The 17,027-nt window shown below is 52.4% G+C and overlaps 1 protein-coding gene across 5 annotated transcripts in view; it reads right to left on the bottom strand.

Moving 5' to 3' along the window:
* CACNA1A (calcium voltage-gated channel subunit alpha1 A) overlaps nt 1-17,027 on the bottom strand; it is a 253,586-nt gene that overhangs the window by 20,466 nt on the left and 216,093 nt on the right. For 3 of the 5 annotated variants that reach the window (XM_061421925.1, XM_061421927.1, XM_061421928.1), the window contains 7 exons: nt 16,779-16,862; nt 8,899-9,015; nt 8,469-8,534; nt 8,179-8,294; nt 6,052-6,202; nt 2,010-2,137; nt 625-721 (listed from right to left, as the gene is read on the bottom strand). In XM_061421925.1, the coding sequence (XP_061277909.1) occupies nt 625-721; nt 2,010-2,137; nt 6,052-6,202; nt 8,179-8,294; nt 8,469-8,534; nt 8,899-9,015; nt 16,779-16,862 (759 nt within the window). The remainder of the gene's footprint in view (nt 1-624; nt 722-2,009; nt 2,138-6,051; nt 6,203-8,178; nt 8,295-8,468; nt 8,535-8,898; nt 9,016-16,778; nt 16,863-17,027) is intronic. The other 2 variants (XM_061421929.1, XM_061421926.1) reach the window with 2 other exon arrangements.

Below are 17,027 nucleotides of genomic sequence, written 5' to 3'. Positions count from 1 at the left end.
ATATTATTTCACTGCTTATGAGCAGGGAGACAGAGTAAAGAGAAAAGTCAGATTCACTTTTGACTCTGAGCTCTAGTTCCGGTGGAATGCGGACAGAATGGGCGGGGGGAGGGCTTCTCACTCAGAAGGGTCTGGAGCAATTCTTTGGTTCGGTGTCATTTAAAGAACTGGGTCAAGTTCTCTGGTTTGGCTGAGGCTGGTCTCTGAGGGGGCCTAGATGGGGAAGAGGGGCCACGACAGTGGGAGAAGGGCTGGGGCTTCGGGAGGCGAAGGGTGGAGAGGGAGAGAGTGGAGGAGATGGTGGCGGTGGAGGGGGGCGGTCAATGCAAAGTTACGGTCCCCTCGATGTGTCTGATTTTGGGGTGCCGTTGAGACCCCGGGATGGGCAGCTTCAGCTAAGAGCAAGCAGAAATGGCTGAAGGGAACGGAGAGATAAACGTTCCATGCTTCATCAAGTCTACGTGACTGCATTCTGTTGGCTAAGAGAGTTTTCTAGTTTAATGCAAAAGAGAGAGATGGCTCTGTTTTTTAGATTATATATATATATATATGAAATATATATATTGAAGAACCCCAAGCCACACTCATTCCATGGATGCTAGCAGGTTTTAGTGGAAATCAAACCTTGCAAGCAACCCTATGAGGACATTTCTTGCCTAAGCCGAGAGGGGGAGATATTACGCGCAATAAACTGTACATATCCTTATAATGAATCCGACCGCTGAAAGGAGAAGAGAGGGGATTAGTGGAGGCACGGGGTCAAGCTGCATCACACTGGCTCCCCGTGCTCATAAGTGAGGTCACGATGTCAGGGCCTGGGAAACCCCTGGCTTGAAGGAGTAAGGGAGACATAGGATGCATAAAGGTCCCTGAGATGGTCCCAGACACTTGCAGACCCTGGGGGTGCGGGGTGGGCAGAAGGTTTTGTGCGGAGTGGGCTGGGAACTCTGGGCTGGGAGAACCTCCCCCAGGGCTTTCTGTATCGCCCTCCTCCACAATTTACATGGCTACACTGGGGGCTGGGGGGGGGTTCGTGGCATAGAGGACAGGGGGACAGCATCCAACTGCTGTGACCTAAAATCAAAAGAGGAAGAGTTAGGAACCAGCTGAAAGTCAAGCCCCAGCCCCGTGGCTCACCCCAGCCTCTTGGTCTCATGGAGGACTTGTCTGGGGCTGTAAGAATGGCAAGGATTGATCCTTCCCTGCTTTCCTCATGAGGCCTCCCCTCCAGTGCTCAGGCTGCTGAGGGCCTCTATTTAACGCTTTCTTAGCCCCCAAGCTCAGCCTGAACTAGAATCTTCAGTCTGTGGTTGCTGGGCTCTGAGCATCAGCGTGGCACATCTGAGTGTCCAGCAAGGGCTTGGTGCTGAGAAGGTACTCAATACACTTGAGCAGGGTGGAGATCACTCTTGGGAACCATCACCTGCCAACTAGGAGGGGGCACTCCCTTGCTCATGGAGATGGGAGAGCTTACTCCCTTCATGATCACGAACATACAAGGACCACCGAGGCTCTGTGTCCTCTCCCCTGGCCTCGTGTGACCTCATGTTCCAGGGTCCTGGAATCCCAATGGGAGCTAGGTTCTGCCACTCTGATCTTGTAGCTAATTCTGTCTCCCAAGGGAACTAAACCAGCCCTTCTCCCCATACTCCCTGGAGAACTGAGGCTAAGAGGCCTCTGGCTTCCTCCCTGGGGCCTGGTTAACTTATTCTCACCATCTGGAGGCCTCACAGTCAGGGACAGGAGAGACTCACAGGAGATGAACTCATGGTGGAGTCTCTCCCTCACTTCCCAGAAGGCCTTGGGTATGGGCAGCGGTGGTACCCAAATCATTTAACCCAGGATGTGCAAGGGTACTGATTCTCATCTCTTTTCTGACTGATCCTACTGAAATCCCTGCTAGCTTCCCAGGGAGACAACAGCCTAAGGTCTGGAGCCTGACCTAGACTATGCTCCAGTACCAGAGAAAGGTGGGTGACGTGGTTGGAGGATTTGGGGTGACTGCTTACCACGCTGCAGGGTCATACTCGGCCCAGACACGCACGTACTCATCCAGGTGGTGGGGACCCAGGATGGAGGAATCTCGGGTGAGGTACTCAAAGTTGTCCATGATGACGGCAACAAAAAGATTCAGCATCTGTGGGGACCCCAGGGGCCAAGACGGCGTCGGGGAGAGCAAGACACATCCAAACACATATACACAGAGGCCCAGAGGGAGAGAGGGAGGGAGATAAACATGGGAAAAGGAAGTCAGAGAAAGAGATGGTGGGAGATAGAGGAAAGACACATGCTCACAGAAGGAGCCCAGAAACAGAGATATGGAGAAATGGAGATGGGGGAGAGACACAAAGACAGAAACAGAGACCAAGATTGATACAGTTGGAGAGAGAGGTGGAGAGGTTATGTGACATAGGAGCCAACACCAAGGGGACCACCATGACCCCAGATCCTCCCACACCTGACCCCCAACAAGACCAAAATGCACACTCCATGGACCAGAACCTTATCATGTTTCCATCCCCAGCATAAAGTAATTACTCAGCAAATATTTGTTGGATGGATGGATGGATGGATGGATGGGTGCATCTTCCTGCCTTTGTCTACATCTTGTAGCAGCTTGTCACATGCCTTTAGTACATGGGGAGCTTGCATCAGTGTTGCCTCCAGACCTTTGTAAATGTTGCTCCCTCAGTGGACATCACTTTTCTCCTTTTGAGTAATAACATCTGGCGAGCCCTCCCCCGCTTTATACTTATATGCTGTTGTTGGATGTGGTTGGCTTCATAGGTGGTCCTCACATAACCCAGGCTTGTGATTGGTTAGGGAGGAGCACGTGACCCAGAGTAGCAAATGAGAGACTTCCTTGGGATTTTTGCTGGCACTCTGGCAGCCATCTTCCCTCCACAGGAAGAAAGTCTGAGAATAAAGCCAGAGTGGAGGAAAACAGCAGAGGACAGGGCCTGCTATTGCCCGGACCCAGCCTCATCTGGACTTTTCAGCAGTATAAGTTAGTGAACTGTGTATTTCGCTTACGTCAGTTTCAGTTGAATTTCTGTTACTTGCAGCCAATTTTAAAGTTTTTTTTTTTTTTTTTTTATGTAGACCATTTAAAAGTCTTTAGTGAATTTGTTACAATATTGCTTCTGTTTTATGTTTTGGATTTTTGGTTGCAAGGCATGAGGGATTGTAGCTCCCTGACCAGGGATTGAACCTGCATCCCCTGCATTACAGAGGTGAAGTCTTAACCACTGGACTACCGGGAAGTCCCTATATGCAACCAATTTGATCAATATGTGGTCTAAGTCCTGCTCACCGTCCCTGAGTGGCCCTCAGGGGGAGAAATCTTTCTCTCACTCTGTCTTCCCTATCAAACCACGTATCAGATTATACCATTACTGTCTGCTGACTTGTCTGCCCAGCACCCCTGCAAACTGAGAGAAACATGTTCTCTCCTTATATCCCCAGTACCTAGCATAAGGCCTGGCGCATAGTAGGTATGAAGCAAATGTGCAGATGTAAACATAGTAGGTGCTTACTATATAAGATGTATTTCTGCTGCTGCTGCTGCTAAGTCGCTTCAGTTGTGTCCGACTCTGTGCGACCCCATAGACAGCAGCCCACCAGGCTCCCCGTCCCTGGGATTCTCCAGGCAAGAACATGGGAGTGGGTTGCCATTTCCTTCTCCAATGCGTGAAAGTGAAAAGCGAAAGTGAAGTCGCTCAGTCGTGTCCAGCTCTTGGCGACCCCATGGACTGCAGCCTACCAGGCTCCTCTGTCCATGGGATTTTCCAGGCAAGAGTACTGGAGTGGGGTGCCATTGCCTTCTCCGAGCTCTATTTCTAGGTGTCCCTAACTTCAGTTCATCATTTCATGACACTGATTGAGCACGTACTGTGTGCCAGTCCCTGTCCAGGTGTTGGGGATGCAGCAGTGAACAAAACAAAAGCTCCTGCCTCTTAGGGGCTGATGGTCAAGGGCAGTAGATGTCTTCTAGGGTGCCTGCCCTTCCCAGATGGGCTGTAGTATGAATGTGTCTCCCTATGAACCCACAGCTACTAAGACAATGGTGGCTATTTGAGCAGGAGCCAGGATGGCCCATTCAGACTCTCTTTTGGGAATCTGACACTGGGCAATGGTCCCTCTGGGCCCTGGAAGCTCAGTGGTAAAGAAACTGCCTGCCAATGCTGAGACGTGGGTTTGATTCCTGGGTCGGGAAGATCCCCGGGAGAAGGAAATGGCAATCCATTCCAGTATTCTTGTCTGGGAAATCCCATGGACAGAGGAGCCTGGAGGGCTACAGTCCATGGCGTTGCAAGAGTTGGACACAACTTGGCAACCAAACAACAGCAATAACAGTGGACCGTCCAGGTCAATGGCTATTGCCACTGGACTCGGGGTGGGTGGGGGATGCTTTGAGACCTAGCCTGCGGGTATCTCAGTGTGAGGCTGCTGGTCTGAAGAGAGTGGATGTGTTGGGCTTTTGCTGAGAGATGCTGGTGTTTGGGCTGGGGTCTGAATACAATAGCTCCCATACTCCTTGGGCAGCTTATATCCTGCCAGCAGGAGCCACGAGTGGGAGGGAGGCCAACCTGGGGAGGAGAGACTAGGAGGAGAGGAGACTCCTTCTGCTTCCCAAATGGCTCTGTGTTGTGGACTGAACTGTGTCCCCATGAGATACATTCAAATCCTGGCCCCCAGTTCCTGCGAATGTGACTTTATTTGGAAAAAATGGTCTTTGTACTCTCATTGTCAGTTTAAGATGAGATCACACTGGATCAAGGTGGGCTAAATTCCATATGACTGCTGTCCTCATAAGAGGGAAGTCTGGACACAGTCACACATGAAGACGACCATGTGAGGACAGAGCCAGTGACTGGGGAGATGCTGCCACAAGTCAAGGAACACCCGTGGCCATCAGAAGCGGCAGGCCAGGAAGGATCCTCTCCTAACTGCTCTGGAGGGATCATGGCTCTGCCAACACCACGGCCAGGCTTCCAGCCTCCAGAACTGTGGCAGGATCAATTTTTGTTGTTTTCAGCCATCAAGTTTGTGGTTCTTTGTGACAGCAGCCACAGAACACTGTCTTCAGTTGTCTGGGGGCAGCATACAGCCAGGGTGCCAGGGCAGGGGTGCCATGGTGGCTGAGTTGGCTGTCAACACCCTCTTTTCCTTTTAATACCCCAGCCCTGGCCTTCCTGCCACGGTTAATCCCTGGTGACGTCAGCATTATCTGTTTGCCCTTTCAACCCTGTGTAGCCAATCCCTATATTAAATCCCCTCTGCCTGAAATACCTAGATCATTTCAATTCTTCTGACTGTGCTCAAACCATTCCAGGAAGAACGGAAAACAGAAAACATTTGCTGAGATGAGACCCCAGAGAGAGAGAGAGAAAGACAGAACAGGATGCAGGTTCCTGATATGTATATTTTAATTCCTAGTTCCTTTTTGCAGTCTGACAGTGAATTATATTCTCAGGTCTGAGGAGATTCCTCCTTTTAACAAATTCATCTTTTACTAGTGAAAACCTTTCAGTTTTTTTGCAAAGCCCCACAGCCTCCAGAGAATGTTCACGTGGCTGACTTTTTCCTGCCTCCTGATCATATAGAGGAAGGCACACACCTTTCAGAGGGCAGGTGGGAGTCTCCTACAGCTCAACTAGATGGGAGCTGGGGCAAGCTCTGAGCTCCGTTAGTTTTTCTCTCAGCATACACAGCAGGTCTCAAAAGCGGGGAGATTCTGCTCCCTCCTTTAGGGGATACTTGATAATGTCTGGAGACATCTTTGGTTGTCACAGCTGGGAGAGTGGCGGGGTATGAGCTACTGTCATCTAGCGGACCAAGGCCAGGGATGCGAGCAGGCACAGAACAGCTTTCATCGGAGAATGATCCAGCCCCCAATGTCACGAGTGTCATGGGTGAGAAACCCTGGTTAACCTAATCGAGGGCTGGTCCAGAGAAGCCCTGGAGGTAAAAAGTGTGTGACAGCCACATTCCAGAGAATTCACACCCCTGAGGTCTAGGAAGCCTTCCTACACATGTCCACGGACTCACCAGAAACGAGCAGAGGAAGATGAAGGAAACGAAGTAAAAATAAGCAAATTCATTGCCGCATTCGTGAGTCAGGATGCCAGAGTTCTTATCACAGGGTTTCCCGCTGAGGCAGGAAAGCATGATGTTGTGCCAAGCCTCCCCAGTGGCACTCCTGAGGAAGAGAGGGGGCATCAGTGACCTGGATATGCAGCCCTGGACAACCAACACCTACTCCCAGGGAGGCAGAGTGCTAAGGTTAAACACTTAAGCTCTGGAGCTGGACTGATGTGGATTTGGGTCCCAGGTAAATCACTTTTTCTCCTCTTTGAGCCTAGAGAGGGGGAGGAATTCTCATCCTTGGCTGTGCCTTAAAGCCCAAGGAGAATGTTTTTTTAAAATGCTGATGCCAATGCCCCCCAATCCCACAGACTTGGTATTAAAGTGAACTGGCTTGGAGATACAGGTATGTTTTAGAAACTTCCCTCTCTCTAGGCTGTCATTTCTTATTTCTTTCTCCCTAGATTACTCTGCTCCAGGTGCATTGGGTTCCTTGTCCTCCAACATGACAGCTGCGCTCCTGCCTCAGGACCTTTGCACGTATCATGCCCTCCACCTGAACTGCCCTTCCCCAGATATCCACATGGCTCCCTTCCTCAACTATTTTGCTCAAATATCATCTCCCTCAAGGGAGGCAAGACCTATTATGCCTCCATTTCTTTCTTTTGGTTGTTATTAAATGAGAAAATACTTGTGACAAAATATACATAAATATTACAATCTTAAACATTTAAGTGTATAATTCAATGGTAATAAGCACATTTAGCTGAACGTGGAAGAATTGATGCTTTTGAACTGTGTGGTGTTGGAGAAGACTCTTGAGAGTCCCTTGGACTGAAAGGAGATCAAACCAGTCCATCCTAAAAGAAATCAGTCCCGAATATTCATTGGAAGGATTGATGCTGAAGCTAAGCTCCAATACTATGGCCACTTGATGAGAAGAACTGACTCACTGGAAAAGACCCTGATGATGGGAAAGATTGAAGGCAGGAGGAGAAGGGGGAGACAGAGGATGAGATGGTTGGATGGCATCACCCACTCGATGGACATGAGTTTGAGCAAGCTCTGGGAGTTGGGGATGGACAGGGAAGCCCGGCATGCTGCAGTCCATGGGGTTGCAAAGAGTCAGACAGGACTGAGTGACTGAATGAACTGAAGCAGATTTAGAATGCTGTGCAACCATTAGCACTATCCATCTCCAGAACCATTTTATCCTCCCAAACTGAAAACTTGTATCCCATTAAACACTAACTACACTGCTCCTCTTCCCCAGCCCCTGACAATATTGATATTGAATAGTTTTTTCCCTAAGAATTTGCCCATTTTGGGTACCTCATATAAGTGCAATCATACATTACTTGTTCTTTCATGCTTCCTTTTCCCCCTTAATCTTATAATATCCTTAATCTTACCATATCCTCTTTCCCTCATAATATCCTTTATAATTCAGTTCAGTTCACTTGCTCAGTCGTGTCTGACTCTTTGTGACCTCAGGGACTGTAGCACACCAGGCCTCCCTGTCCATCACCAACTCTCTCTTGAGCTTGCTCAAACTCATGTCCATCGAGTTGGTGATGCCATCCAACCATCTCATCCACTGTCTTCTCCTTCTCCTCCTGCCTTCTATGATTAGATAACTGATTGTCTGCCTCCCCTATGGAAATATAAGCATTCAGAGGGCAGAGAATGTTGTCTCTGCTTTGTTCTCAGTATTTACAGCAGTAAATACAACAAGTGCTCAATAAACCTCTGATGAATGAAGGAAGGAACCCTAAGTGCAATCAGAATTAAGAACCAAGCCTCAGCAGTCTATATAGAGTCTGTAAGAATGTTTTCTCATCTGTTAGGTGCAGTTGCCAAGAATCCCTTGACAAGATCCTCAAGAAGATTCTATGAGCTAATCCCTGAAAAATGCCTTCATGCTTGCATCCCAGGGCTTTCAGCTTCTGCCCTGTTAGGGTCTTTGGGCCGCTCCACACCCACCCCAAAGCTCAGTGGAACAAAAGGTAGAGGGCACGCCCCCACCGGAAGAGAAAGACGAGGACACGCCCACCACTGGAAGAGAAGGATAAAAGCGTGCCCCTGCCTCACCGGAAGAGAAGCATGAGGGCCTGGAAGAAGGTCCGGAAGTTATTGTGCTCAGTGATTTGGAATTCATCTTCATCACTGTCCTCGTCCTCCACATCGATGCCAATGTTGCCAAACACCTGGGGAATTAGATAATGATGACTAGGAGTGGCCATGGGTGCCAGAAGCTTCAGAAAAACTCCACTCAACCTACAGTGATGCCTCTCTGAAACGGGCTCCCCTAACCCACCCCTACCTAAGCGGGGTGGCCCTCCTTGGGAGTGCTCTCGGAACATTAGGGGGCTGGCACTCACCTGCATCCCAATGATGGCGTAGATGAAAAAAAGCATGGCAATCAGTAGACAGACATAGGGCAGGGCCTGGTGGGAAGGAAGGCAATGAAGAATACTGCTGGGTGCCCCTTACCCATGCTGTTTCCCTCACTGGTCCCAGTGCTCAACCCCCGCAGGTTGGGTGGCCGCATGCTGCCAGTGGTGCCAGGGATGATAGGCATCTTTGGTGGCTCTGGGAGATTCCCTTTGGAGCCCTCAAGACATACCGGGGGCAGGAAGTTAGAAAAGAGTCCTGCATATAACACATTCCCAGTAAGGTATATGATATTAATAAAGGCATTTCCACATGATTTCTAGATTCAACCAGAGCAGGCAGGGGGGTGAGGGTCGGGGAGAGATCCTGATTTTTCTTCTTAGCCTGGCAGGGGCAGGGGCAGGGGCTGGGGCTCACCTTGAAGGACTGCACAAAGGTCCAGAGAAGAATTCGGATGGTGTAACCCTGACGGAGGAGTTTGATGAGCCGAGCAGCTCGGAAGAGGCGGAGGAAGCTCAAGTTGATGAAGTTATTCTGGGGAGATGGAGAAAGAGGGGTGACCATTCACCCACCCCCAGGGGCTCAGAGCTGTCACCACTCACAGAGGCCCCTACATGAAGCCAACCAACAGGAAAAAGCAAGCCAGACCCCAAATAAGGAGGGAGAGGAGAGAAAGCACTATTAATGCAATGGTGCGGAGGAAAAAAACTCAAAAAAATGAAGTAGGGGATGGGGAGGAGAAAGGGTGAGAGGGAGGAAAAGGCATCAACTCAAAAGCATAAACCCTCCCTGCCAGCCCCATCCGCAAAGGGGAAAGGAAAGAAAAAGGAAGGAAGAGAAAGGAATGGGGGTGGGTGGGGTGGGGAAGAAATAACAAAAGAACAAGGAAAGAAAATATATCCGAATCATCCAATCAGGAAAAAAATCGAGATGGTTTTTGTTTCTCCCAACAACCAAATGCACTGAGACGATAGGACACAAGCGGGTCAAGTTGCCGAATCCATCACACGTGTACGATGCACAAACACCAGGGCGGGGTGGGGGCAGCCAGCACGCTCAGGCCTGGTGGACATGTGCGGGTTCCGAGGGCATGTTATGCTCCGGGCCAGAAATGCATCTGTCGTGGGACTCACCGGGCACCCTGCCCTGCCGAGCTGCCCACCCGCTCCTGCCCGCCCTGACCTCACCCCACGGCCAAGAGGAGCAGCGGCTTGAGCCAATCGGAGAAGCGGAAGAGCATCTTTTCTTACCCCCTTGGCGAGCGGGAATGGGGAGGACGGGAGGGAGCTGGGGCTGTTCGGCTGCAGGGCGAGTCCTCGCTGCCCGCTGAGTCGGAGAAGATGCATTTGGGGCCCTTTCCCCCCTCTCAGGGATGGCTTCTCAGCTTCTGGGACTGGGTGGAGTAGCGCGGGACCAGGCCTGCGGGAAGCAGGAAGTGCGCAGCGCCCGTGGGTGGGTGAGCTCGCCATCAGCCCAAGTCCACCGAGGGGCTGGTGCTGGGGGCCGGGAGGTGAGGCTGTCCCTGCCCGCAGGACCTCCCTGGGTGGACCCTGCCTCTGCTCAAAGGCAGTTACTGCCTCTAGTTCCTCCCTCCCGAGCCAGAACCCCGGGTGGGGTGGGGGTGGGGGTGGGGAGACAGGGCTGTTGGGTCTCGGTGACTAGATGGTTGCCACATGACTGTCCAGGGGCTTGCCTGCTGGGGCTTCAAGGGCGCTGCTGGGGTGCCAGAGACTGGAAGTCACGCATGGACCAAATTTGGCCAAGGAAACGATTTTGTTGGGCCCAAGGAGTTTTCTTTTAGAAATTAAAAATAGTTGCCCATTTAAGTCAGATTTTTGCCCTCAAATCTGCCTTTTGGGCCATCCTGAGGCTGCTTCTGCTGGTAGCAGTTACTTGAGGCTTAGATGTGGCCGCCTGCCTTGAAGCAGGCCACGTGTCCTCCAGTTCACCAAGGTTCCTAGAAATGGAACGGGTTTCCTGGCTTCTGGTATCTGCTTGGGGACCAGAGGTATTTGTGGTATGAGGCATTTTAGGCAGGCCCGGAAACCACCACTCATCAGTGGGTTGGAAGCAGAGGGGCCACCAGGGGACTAGGAGAAGCTCTAGATAAGGCCATGTAGCAGCGTCAAAACTGGCCTAGCCCTCACCCCACAAATGGCACAGGGGTGGTCATTCAGGTTGCCCCCTTTTCAGCGACCCTTTTGGCCTCAAAAGTTTGGACAATGAATTATATGGGCAATCTATCTAGTGCTTCTTGGGGGTTTCCCAGACACTGGATCTAGCTAACTCTGGCCTGGGAGATGAGAGGCAGGAATGGGAGGGGTGGTTCAAGGAATTTCTAAAGATGGTAAGAGGTCTCTGGGTTTGCCAGAAAAGTCTGGGATGCTCTCTGGAACATATCAGTTGACCCTTAGGTAGACATTTAGGATGGAGGAGGGGTGTGGGGCTCCTACCCTGACCACACGGGGCCCAACCAGAATGAGAATGTCTTGAGTGCCTTAAATAAACCCTCCCAACCCAGCTTGACTGAAAGTCACCCTCCGTGCCCTGTGGACCTGACTCCCAGCCCTGCTCGGCCACCCATTTGGGACCAGGGCCGACGGCCCAGGTGTCCCCAGTCCCCTCCCACCCACCCCCCAGAGTACGAGCCATCCCTTCATGGAGCGGGGCATAACATGTGGATTCATGCAAAGGCAGACAGGCCCTGGAAGCAGCCTCTGGGGGCTGGGGGCAGAGCAGGGGGTGGGAGCTGCCACCATGCAGGAGAAGCAAGGGGGCTTTGCCGGGAAACGCGTGCAGAGAGCATGCTGCCCTTCTTTGAGCCAGGGAGAGAGGACACACACAGGGGGCGGGGGAGGGGGTAGAGGTGAAAGAGGTCTGGGTGACAGGACAGGGGAAGTTTCTAGTTTGCCCTCATCCATTCTTCCATCTCCCCCTGGGTCTGCATAGAGTCCTTCAAGTACCTGCAGAACTTCTGACTTCCTTCTTCCTAGTTTCCATCTTTCTGTCCACAGCCGCGAAGGATCAGTCCTCTCCTCCAACCCTGCCTAGTGCTTCCTGGTTCTAGGCTGAAGGGGAGGGATGCAGGCCCTGGAAGGCTTGCTGTGTGCAGGGGATGTGAGTGCTTAGAAGGACGTGGGAACCACTGACCTCAGTGCTCCAGAGAAATCCTGCCACTTGAAGACCCCATCTCCAGCCCAGATCTTGCCTGGGAATCCAGCTCCCATAACCATCTGCCTACCTGACTTCTTCCAGGGTGCCCGTCAAGCCTACTGTGCCCACACCTGTGCTCTTTCCATTACCTGACCCTCTCCTGGCATTCCCTAACTTCTGTCTCATGGTTCAAGCCAGACTCAAACCCTCGAGGTGTCTCTGTCTACCCCCAGCCCAGACCCGACCCATCTCCAGGTCCTGGAGAGGCCCCTGCTCAGATGGCCAGTCCTCCGATTGTTCCCTCCCTCTTCTGATGTCATCTCTCACTGGGATTCCTGGTGCTCACTTCCAGCCCAGCCCCCTGCCTTCCTACTCCCTGCTCTGCAGCTGCAGCGTCTGGTGTAACCACACTTCCTACCACACCTCCTCTGCTCCAGATCCTCCCAGACCCCCACAACAAGGCCCAGTCCTGTCCCCTTCTGACCTCTTCACTTTTTCCAGATCAGCCTTCCTCCACTCTTTGCTCTAGCCACATCCTCTCACTTGAAGACCCTGGCCCCTGCATGCTCTGATCTGCCCCAGGACCTTTGCATGTGCTCTCCTGGGCCTCCAATGCCCTTTTCTCCCCCTCTCCACCTTGTTAACACTGTTTATACTTCAGCGTGCAACACAGTTAAATTTCAAGTGTGTTTCAGGGCTTATTTGACCAATGCCTACCCTCCCCCCCTCCCCACTACACGACTAGGTGATGCGATGGGGGAGGGGGCAGTGATGGTGTCTGCCTCTATCCAACCCCCCATCTGGGGCACTGAATTGGGGTTCATTAAGTGTCTAGTGGGTGAGTGCTTATGTATGGCTAACTAGCAGGGGAGAGGAGATCCTGGTGCAAAGATACCATTGAGGGGCATCCTTCAAAGGCGCTCAGGGGAGGGTGGGGGAGGGGCAGAGGCAGGTGGGACTTCTTCTCTCTCTCTCTTTTTAAAATACTTATTTCATTTATTTGTTTGGCTGCACCACGTCGTAGCTGCAGCCTGTGGGATCTTTCAGTTGTGGCATGTGGGATCTTAGTTCCCTGACCAGGGATTGAACCCAGGCTCCCTGCACTTGGGGCACAGAATCTTAGCCACTGGACTACCAGGGAAGTCCCCAAGTGGGATTGAACAGAGGGAGGAGTGTGCAGTTATGTAGGGAGCCAAATAAGTTAGGCGAGGGAGAGACGGAGACGGGGCATCCGGGGTGGGGTGCGGGTGTGTGCAGGGTGGATGGATATAACAGAAGGGAGGGACTGTGTGTGTGTGTGTGTGTGTGTGTGTGTGTGTGTGTTGGGTGGGGAAGGATCAAGACAGGAAGACTGCAAGAGCAAAAAAGAGAAAGGGAAAGAGAGACAGAGACAGCGACAAAGGGAGACAGAGAGAAAGAGGAAGAGTCAGAGGCTGAACAGGAAAGAGCAGACAGCATGCGTGTATAGGGACTATGTCTGGGTGGGGGGAGGGGGACAGGAGCCCCTGCATCTCAGGGCTCCAGGAGAGGGCGTCAGGTGGCTGGCCCATCTGGAAGCAGCAAGACCTGAGTCCTGGCTTTTTTGTGTCCGCCTCACCTGAGCCTCTTTGCCCACACACTGCAGGGCCCTCAGACCTCCTCCATCAGACTTGGAGATGCACATCACTGGTCCTCAAACCGGAAGAGCTCATGGGCTTGGAATGGGGTAAGGGACTGGTGGAGATTTCCTGGGGCCCCGGGGCTCCATGGAGCTGAACTGGGACAGGAGTGCTGAGAGAGTGGCTGAGGGCTCTGAGTACAGGGCTGTGTGTAAGGAATGGGGTGGGAGACGCAGCCAGCCAGCCTGTCCTAGGGGAGGCGCTGCCTGGGGGCAAACCCATCCTTCTCTTTGCAGAAGACACAAACCAACCCCAACAGAAAACCCCAACTCAGAAACCCAATAAAAACCAGAGGAAGAGAGACTGTGGGAATGAGGGGAGGAGGGAAGTCAGGAGGGTTTGGAGAGACTGACAGACAGACCCAGTGGGGATAGGAGGGTGCATCAGGCAATCCAAGTTTAAAAAGCCCAGGGCGTGACATGCAATGCTGATGCGAGAAGATGCGTTCACAGTTAATGTAAGGCATTTAGACTTCAGAAAGAAGTAAGACCAACCGGATTCTAGATGCAGATGTTGAAGATGGAGGGGGAGCGGGCGGGCGGGGGCAGTTGGGGAGGCGTGTTCAGCGTTTTTTAGGTTGATTTGTAACCAGTGCCAAAAAACCAATGGGTTTCGGTTCCCGGGCGGGGAGTGGGGGTGGTGGTGGTGGGTTGGGAGATAGTCATTGGTGTATGAACACACAGACCACGTCATGGATGAACAAATGAATTTCATAGTGCATTTTGATTGGATGAGTTTTTCAGACGGCGTTGTGCCAATATACAGTTTAAAGAGCAGGCATGAAAAGAGACAAGACAAGAAACACAGTCATTATCCATCGCACGCAGGGCAAACCCATGTCACCCCAGCCACTTGGGGGCGCAGCTGAGGCCCAATGGGCCTCACACCCTCTCCCCCTCCCCCAAAACCCTGGGGACTTGCTCTCCCAGTGGTCTGGCTCCCCCTGCCTCAGCCTGGCTGAACTCTGCCTTCAGACCTAGTGGGCTTACCTGGGAGGCAGAAAGGGGCTGCTGAGGGCTCTTTGCTCAGTAGGGTGACCACCCCCGACCCCCACCCCATCCCCACCCTGCCTCCAGGTTGGGAGTTTATCCTCCTAAAAGTAAAAGGGTCCAAATGCCCACCCTCTATCTTTCCCACCAAGTGATTAGAATTCAGGGCTGGGGTGCTGCCTAACAGATCTCAACCCCAAGTTCATTCACAGTAATAACAGCAAGAACAATAATAATAATCACCATTCGTGAACTAATTCCTGGCTGGTTCTGTGCCAAGCACTTTACGTCAAGCAGTCTGATTTGTTCACAGTTGCCCTCTCCTGTCCTAGAGTGTCAGCCCTCCGGGGGCAGGCATTCTTGTCTGTTTTGCTCTGTCCTCGGCACCTCTACCAGTGCCTGGCATACAGCAGGTGCTTAATGTGCACTTCTATGAATGCATGGGTGAACGTGAGGCTTGCAAGGGTCTGATGAGGTTGGTTATGAAGGTTAGTCCCAGATTCAGGACGAGAAGAGGTAATACAAGTTACCCAAGGTCAAACAGCTTGTAGGGAGGGCTGTTTGACTACTACAACAGTCCTGACATCCCTGAATTGGATCCCATGCCCCATCCTTCCTTCCCACATCTTGTAGTCGGGAGAACAAGCCACTAGGGTCCAATCCTACAGATCTCTTACTGGCAACCAGAGCTTCAACCAACTTCCTCTACCTGCCCTACTGGGGTGATGGGTCACCTCTTCTAAGATCTTGATCCAGAGAGATTTTGGTTCAAGGTTGTCTTATCTTTGGGTGGGTGGCAAGATAATTTTGATTGTCAGGAGGAGCCCAGACCTCTTAAAAACCTCAGACAGACAATGAGGTCTAAGCTCTGGCTCTCTGCCAGGGAGAGGACAGTGGCCAGATGGAGGTACCCCAATGGGGATAGACCCCAGCTGGGCATGACCTCTCTAGAGGAAGGTGTCAGGGCTGAGACGAGGGAAGGGGGAACTTTGGGTTCACTGGAGCTGAAGGCAAGGAATTGTGGCCAGAATACCACTTGGGTGGGGGTGTTGGCAGATGGGTTAGAGAATGGTCCCTCTTTGGTGGAGCTTCCCAGTTCTACGAGGCTGACAGGGCAGAAAAGGGGCCCAAATGATCCCTTTCTGCCAGGGGCTCAGTTAGGGATGCCCCAGGGAGCACCACTGTGTCCCCAGGCGTCACCAGGCCTGGCTGCAGGCCCTGAGGTGTGTCCCTCATTTTCCTGAGCATCTGCTTCCTCATCTGTGAAATGGGGCAACACCCTCTTCCTTGGGCCTCGCCCCACCAGGTCTACTCTCTGTTCTCTGCCTGTTCTGAGCATTGCCCTGGCTTTCCAGCCTCCTGGCTCCTTTCTGGCTGGGTTTGGCCAGTGGAAGTGGGTGGCAGGAGATAGAGGGTGGGAGGAGAGAAGGGTAGGGTATTTCCGCTGATGATCTGTGCCTGGTTTGGCCTGCCTTTGGTGGGTGCTCCGTCCCTCTGTGCCCACAGTTTCTACCAGGTAGCCCCTCTCTGACTTCAGCACCTGGGCAGGCAACAGCTCCCCACGGTGACTGGGCTCCTTCCCTTCTGCCCGGTGAGTGGTCTCTGCCTTCAGATCCTTTCAGTTGAACCTACTAACCTGAACCTCCCAACCTGAACCATGAGTTAATCCATAAAACGCTTGGCACAGAGCCTGGCATGCAGTGAGTGCGTGATTCTTGTCACCTATTATTTATTTTTGTTGTTATTATGACAAGGTTGATACTACCCCTGGCCCTTGGCTCTGACATTCTTTGCCCTTTTGCTTCCTCTGCGAGGATCTCCTACCCTCCCCCCAGCCTCCCAAGGGCCCTCAAGCCTGGGCTCACTGGCAAACAGCCAAGGAAGGGGTCTGAGACAGCAGCTCTGGGACCCTGAATCTTCCAGACAAGGGGGAAAGACGATGTGGCCCACAGCCCACCACACTTACATCCAGAGACCCCCACACTGGGAACCTGCCAGGCCTGGGGATACAGGAAGACACATGTCCTGGGGACCCTCCTAAAGTCCTGGGAAGGGTGTCCCCCCATTAACCTGAGAGCCGTGGCTCCCTCCTGCCCATGAGCCAGAAGATGGTTAGTTCAAGCAGGATAGACTTGAAGCTGGTTCCCTTTGGACCCTCAACACTGTGCTGTTTGGAGGGCAGGGCTCAGCCTTGAGATCCTTTAAGTGTCTCTGTTTTCTCAATGAGCTTATCCACAGTATCTATTCATACATCAGTAGCCAAGATGCAGGGAATTCACACTGCAGCGCTGGGGGCTTTGGACACCCCCGTCTCCCCACATAGCCCCCTGAAGGGCTGCCTTGATCCCGGGGGCCCCCGCTTACCCCTCTTTGGTCAAGGTCAAGTGCTGGCTTGCCCAGCTGTGGCTGTCGGGACCCTCTGCTCCTCTGGGACCTCCTCCTCACCTCTCCCAGCCCAGCCAGGAACTGCCCGGAGAGAAGCTGGCGGGACACTTACCCCAAACTCGGTCACGAGGATGTCGGTGATGCTGCCCAGAACAGTCACAAAGTCGAAGATGTTCCAGGCATCGCGAAAATAATTCTAGAATGGGGACCCACAAGACAGACATGCCAACGCAGGGCTCCAGGGCTAGCCCCCATGTCCAGCCCAGGGGGCCATTAGAGGCACAGCTGCAGACCAGACTGAGTGCCCAGAACAGTTACAGTCAATCAAACAGCAGAATGTACCTTGCTGTTCAGATATCAT

This window comes from Bos javanicus, chromosome 7 (assembly GCF_032452875.1).
Source record: "Bos javanicus breed banteng chromosome 7, ARS-OSU_banteng_1.0, whole genome shotgun sequence".
In the NCBI taxonomy this organism is placed as follows: domain Eukaryota; kingdom Metazoa; phylum Chordata; class Mammalia; order Artiodactyla; family Bovidae; genus Bos; species Bos javanicus.
Note: the sequence above shows the minus strand (reverse complement) of the source record. Positions and strands in the feature narration are given on the sequence as shown.